At 31.6% G+C, this 6,479-nt stretch overlaps 1 protein-coding gene across 1 annotated transcript; it reads right to left on the reverse strand.

The window, feature by feature from the left end:
* Positions 1-1,445: 1,445 nt before the first annotated feature.
* LOC110617182 (G-type lectin S-receptor-like serine/threonine-protein kinase RKS1) lies at positions 1,446-4,977 on the reverse strand. The gene is given in 8 exon segments (XM_021759808.2): positions 1,446-1,935; positions 2,049-2,199; positions 2,294-2,531; positions 2,668-2,691; positions 2,694-2,877; positions 2,999-3,186; positions 3,285-3,419; positions 3,517-4,977. Coding segments are annotated over 8 exon segments (2,499 nt in total). The 5' UTR covers positions 4,790-4,977; the 3' UTR covers positions 1,446-1,629.
* Between the last annotated feature and the right edge of the window lie 1,502 nt (positions 4,978-6,479).

Below are 6,479 nucleotides of genomic sequence, written 5' to 3' on the forward strand. Positions count from 1 at the left end.
TTGTGAAGGAGTGGCAACACAAGAGGACTGATGAAGAATCCATTTTCATAACAAATAAGATGGAAATTCCCCAGAGAGATACTCTTTAGCATTATCACTTTGCAATATACAGATGGAAGTATTGAATTAGGTTTGGATTTCAGCATAAAATGCACAAAAAATAGAAAATAATTCCGAACGACTCTTCATTAAAAACAACCAACTAGTACGAGAGAAATCATCAACAAAAGTAACAAAATACTTAAAGCCAGACTTAGACACAACAGGATAAGGACCCCAAACATCTGAATGGACTAACTCAAAGGGAGACGAAGCCCGTTTATTGACTCGAGACAATATAGGTAAACGATGATGTTTGGCAAATTAACAAGACTCATAATCTAGAATAGACAAATAATGAAACTGTGGATATAACTTCTTCAAAGCCGAGAGAGAAGGATGCCCCAAACGACAATGAACATCAAAAGGTGTTAAACGCGTGGAGCATACCAGAGATCGAGGAGATCGAGGTAGTTGCTGATCCAAGACGTAAAGACCCTCTGACTCACTCTCTCTATCAATAATATGCTTCGTCGAAAGATCCTGAAAAATACAGTGATCAGGAAAGAATGAGACACAACAATTCAATGCATAAGTGAGTTTACTAACGGAAAGCAAATTAAATGCGAACTTAGGGAGACATAACACAGAGGATACAGAAAGAGAAGGGGTTAAATTGACATGAACAGAACTCATGACAGAAGATTTAGTGCCATCAGCAAGAGTAACATAAGAAGGCGATGTATGAGACTCAAGGTTGGACAAAAGGGTAGAATTACCTGATATATGATCGGTAGCACCAGAATCAATAACCCATTTGGAGGATGAAGACACAAGACATGCAGTAGAGTTATCTGACTCGGTAATTGCAGTGATAGAGGAGGAATTAGAGGATTTTAGAGATGTCTGGTATTGGATGAATTGTGCATACTCATCTGCAGATATCAAAATTCTCTGATCGGAAGATCCATTCAATTTGTGTTCCGTGATTTTAGTCATCATAGGAATCACATCAGTTACGGTGGTGGTTTTAACTTCAGCCATAAAGATAACCAACCCAAAATGATAGCAACAAAAGAAACACAGAATTAGAAAACAGTACCCAGCGTGAACAGTACCGATGAATAGTACCCGTGAACAGTGCCGATGAACAAAACCCGAACGGCAAACAAATCTCAGATCTGACAAGGGAACGATGTGGCGACTCCAGCAATGGTGAGATCCAAATGTTACCCTTTATGGGTAACCCAAATGAACAGAGCCTTAAGTCTCCAAATTTTTTTTTTTTTAAACTTAACTAGAGAGAAAAAAAAATTAAATCTCTACGAGAATGGCTCTGATACCATGTAGAAGGACAATATTTGTTATATTTCACAATAGAGATTACAACCTATTTATATATAAGAGACGGTATGTAAACAGGAAAGAAAATCAAGTCTATGATTATACAATCCCTAAGATTAAGCAACTAACCCATCTATCAATATTTACTTCCTATATTAACATATTTACTTTCTATAACTTATAACACTACTACATATTATACATCACTATACTAAAAATTTATGTAATTGATGATATATTGATTATTCAACGACATACAACCTCAGTAATAGTTTCCTCATCCACAGAATAAAATTCCTTTTGTGCTACTAAGGGGCTATAACTATTACTTGGCTTTCTAAAAGTGAAAGGGGGCTGTCTAGGAGAAGGAAGACTAATTTCACTATTCAACATTATAACAACAGCTGACATGCTTGGTCTTTCAAATGCATCTTCTTGCACACACAAGAGTCCAATTTGGACGCATCTCAATACTTCATGAGCAGAACATGACTCATTTAGTGATGAATCAACCATCTCCAGTGCTCTTTCTTCTTTCCATAAATGCCATATCTGTAACATCAACATACATTCAACAACTTTTAATAGTTTAGAACATAAGGTCCGAAAAGAATATTCGATTTGTAATAGTTTACCGAATATTTTAGCTTATTGTCTTAACTTACTTTTCCTGCCATGTTTAGGTAAGAATCCTCTTGACAATAGCTATTGTTCTTTTTCCCTGTAACAATCTCTAATAATATGACCCCAAAACTAAAGACATCAGATTTCGTTGAAAACTCTCCAAATGCCACATATTCTGGTGACATGTACCCACTGCATATGAAAAATACAATTTTAATGTAAGAAAGAATGGTATCCTTAGTAGTGGTTCTACGTGTCTTGCTGCTAAGTGTATAGGTATACTTACAATGTGCCAGCGATTTTGTCTGTTTTTTCTTGACTTTGGTCACCTTTGAAGACTCTAGCTAGGCCAAAATCTGAAATTTTTGGATTCATTTCTTTATCCAATAGAATGTTGCTTGTTTTTAAATCTCTATGGATAATTCTCAGCCTAGAATCTTGATGGATATATAAGATTCCACGAGCAATCCCGACAATAATGTCAAAGCGTTTTCTCCAGTCCAAAATTGACCTTCTTGTTTCATCTAATAAAAAATATTTGCATTTGAATTAGTGCCATTTTATGCAGTCTGTGTCTATGAACCATATTGTTCAAATAGATAGAATTAGATAATTTATGGAACACAATGCTCAATAAAATAGGATATAAATAAGGCTTACCAAAAAAAAATGAGTCCAAGTTTTTTTTGGCATGTATTCATAAACTAGCATCGGTTCCTCTCCCTGAATGCAGCATCCAAGAAGTTTCACAAGATTTTGATGTTGAAGTTTTGCAATTAATAAAACTTCATTTTTAAATTCTTTTATTCCTTGCCCTGAACTTTTAGATAGTCTTTTCACTGCGATCTCCTGGCCATTAGACAGTTGACCCTATAATCATGTTTAGAAGAGGACTTTTTACTTCATGTAATGAAATTTCAAGCCAGCATTCTTTCTGAACTAATACAAGGCCATTACAGTTTTGAGAAATTTGCACATAAGTAGTGTATACCTTATAAACCAATCCAAAGCCACCTTGGCCGAGTTTGTTAGCTAGAGAGAAATTGTCAGTCGCGGAAAGTATTGTACTGAGATTGAAATACACAATATCTGGATAAGTCACTCCACCTCCATCTTCATTTTCAATGCAGTATGGATCATTGATTGTATTAAACAATTTTGCATTCCATTTGTTCCTCACTTTCTGAGAAAAAATTACTCCCATCATAAAACAATTTAGTAGTGTAAATATATTTAGAAAGGCACAAATTTGCATAAACAAATAAAGTTTTTCTTACCTGTTTTTCTTTTCTTCTTGAACCACAAATATGCAAATAAAATGATTACAAACCAAGCTGAAAAAATAGATACCAACAAAATAGCCAACAAATGCTTCTTCTCCAGAAATCCATTTGATTTTTGTGTTATTTCAGCTGTGATTGTTCCAAGTTAAAAGAGGATAAGGAAATAGAGAAAAGCATGATCATCCATATTGATTTTTCAATTAAATATAAAAACTGATTTTCTTACCTAATTCAAGTGCGTCAACACGAACATATATATCAATTCCTTCAGCTATATCAATTTCAGTGTCCGTTAATTCACCATACCAAGCCAAGCAACCAGTTTCTTTCCCAGAAATAGATATGGATGAATATGCAGAACATGTACAATTCCTCTTGCATTGTAGTTCACAATCAACAGAACTCATATTCAAGCCCAACCAAACTGCTTCTGAAGTATCAGGAACCTTAACATCTGTTACTTTCACAAATCCTTCTCCCTGGTTGCACAGAGAAGATGATTCTTTCCGCTTCCGAACACACCCACCTGACCCATCCATCAAAAAATTCCAGTCCCTTGGAGATTGAGGCTCGTACCCGGGTAAACAATCACATCCAAATTTAGGATAAAGATACAAAGGATTACACATGCTATAGGGACCACAATGACCATAAAACTCACACAGATTCTTCGGTGCTGACCGTAATTCCTTCCACTTGCCTTCATTTTCATGCCAGATTAGGTGCGAAACCAATCCTGAATATTCCAACCTTGTTCTTAATATAAGAGAAGCATCAACAGGAAAAAAGGTAAAAAATGTTTCTTTTTGGTTGTGGACAAAACTAATGTTGTTTAATACATAATTTGTCCTTGGCCATGGGACAACTCTCCAATATCGCTTTGTACCCTTGTACAAAATGCCTTGAGGTGATCCTTTTAGATTGACCTCAAGCACGTAGTCTCCAGTTCCAGGGTCATCTGCTGATCTCCATGATGTAAAGAATCGGTGAATACCTGTCTCTCTATTCAACCCAAATTTCATTCCTGGTATATGAGTATCTGTCGGATAATCAAAGCTTTCCCATAGAACTCTTCCACTTCTTTCTTGGACCAAAATCAAGTTTCCTGAATCCAAGAGCTGAGCTACACAACAAGTGTCTGTCTTTGTTACTTCACGTGAGACATTTGCAGACCATACTGGAACTTTTCTGCTATGATTGCTATAGAGAACGAGATTTCCATATTGATTAAATGAAAGAACTCCCGAAGATCCATTGATAGGATGATTTCTGTTTGCTACCCACACTACAGTTTGCTCTGGTACTTTGTAATACCAGATTCCAAGATACCTATACTTGGAATTGCCAGGGCTGAAAAATCCAAGCACGAAATTGTTTTCTTTGGAGATAAGAAAGCCACCATCTTCGATGGTTTGATTTATGGCTATGGTGTCCATAGAAGCAGCAAAATGGATGATCATTAGAAGGAAGGGAAGAAGAAAACCTTTTTCAGCTTCCATGTTGGAATTTCAATGATCTTTGCTAATATGGGTGAGCTTTTGAAACTGTTTTGAGGTTTCTGTCTTGATATCTTGGGAAGAAATTATTAATTTATTGTGGTTGTCTTGATATCTTGGCAGTCGTCTTTGGTTACCCGTCGAGCTGTGGATTCGTGTGTTTCGGGCAATTCTTACCGACACCGATAGTCAAAACCAGCTCAAAATACGAAAGCTCCATTAATTTAAAAACTTTACAAAATTCAATTCTTGTGAAAATTTTTTATCTGGTCCAATTTCGTGCATTAGTTAAGAAATTTCGTCAATAATTCAATCGTGAGTATTTTAAATAATTCATAAACAGTTGATAATTTATTTTATTAACATTTTTTTTATAATTTAATATCTTATAGTAATTTACTTTTAGCCCAACCGATAATTTTTTTAAAATAAACTTGAATTTTTTTTCATTTAATTTTTTCTCTTCAGATGTATTTGAAAAAGAATAATTTCTCCTTATAATATATGATAAGGAATATAAAAATATTTATTTAATAGAAAATATAAGAAAAAAAGGCAACCTATTTACTTTGACTGTGGATATTTTTATACTTTATTTCTATTTACATACGTTCAGAGAAAAAGAGAATATTGCACTCACAAGTTTAGTCTGATGGTAAATACATTTAAGTAAATCTAAGAGATTTCATCTCAAGTTCTATCTTTCTAATCTTCAATTTTTTATTTAAAAAAAACATAGAGTGTTGAATTTAATTGTTGACATGTAAATATCTTATTGAGAAATTTTCTTAGTCATTGAAAATGTGCATCACCGAATCTCCATGGAAAAAAGTGAATATCTCAATATATGGCTTAGCAGTTGGTGACGAGGAATCAATTTTCTTTAAATTCTATTTATTTCATGGAAAAAAATATTTTTAATATTTTTTAATCTTTGAAATGTTCAAATTGTGATAAAAAAATTATTATAAAAGAGAAAGTGATTTTTAAATTTTGAAATTTTTATTAAAATCTTTATATATAAATTTATTAAAATATTTTTTTATTAAATTAAAATTAAACAGTAAAAAATAAGTTATTTTGTTTTTATAAAAAATATTTTTCACAGATAATATTTTTTAGATACAATATTTTCTCTAAATAAAGGAAGTTTTAATTTAGTATTATAATACTTTTATTATTTTTATTTCATAAACTTTAAATAAAATTATTTTTTATTTAAAGTATGTTTGATTTAACTGTTAAATAAATAATTTATTTATTTTAATTTATATATATTAAGTTTTTGATAAATTATATTTAATTAGTATTTAAATGTAAATTAATTAATAATGATATATATCAATTTATTATATTAATAAAATAAATATTAATTTATTATATAATACATATAATAATTAAAAATAGAATTTTAAAATATTATTATAATGTTTATCATATAATAATAAATATTAATATTTTAATTAATATATTATGTATTATAATTTTAAATATTTTATTTTAAAAATTATAATTAATAAATTATAAAAGAGTAATATAATTTAAATAAACAATAAAATTAAAATAATTCATAGATAATTGAAAATTATGCGTATCAGCTGTCATTAAAAGCTTACCAAGTGTTTGAATATCTATCCGTCATCAATCAATCATCATTAAAAAGCCTACAGGGTTTGAAATCACACATATCATA

The sequence above is a fragment of the Manihot esculenta genome, chromosome 6 (genome assembly GCF_001659605.2).
Source record: "Manihot esculenta cultivar AM560-2 chromosome 6, M.esculenta_v8, whole genome shotgun sequence".
NCBI lineage: Eukaryota > Viridiplantae > Streptophyta > Magnoliopsida > Malpighiales > Euphorbiaceae > Manihot > Manihot esculenta.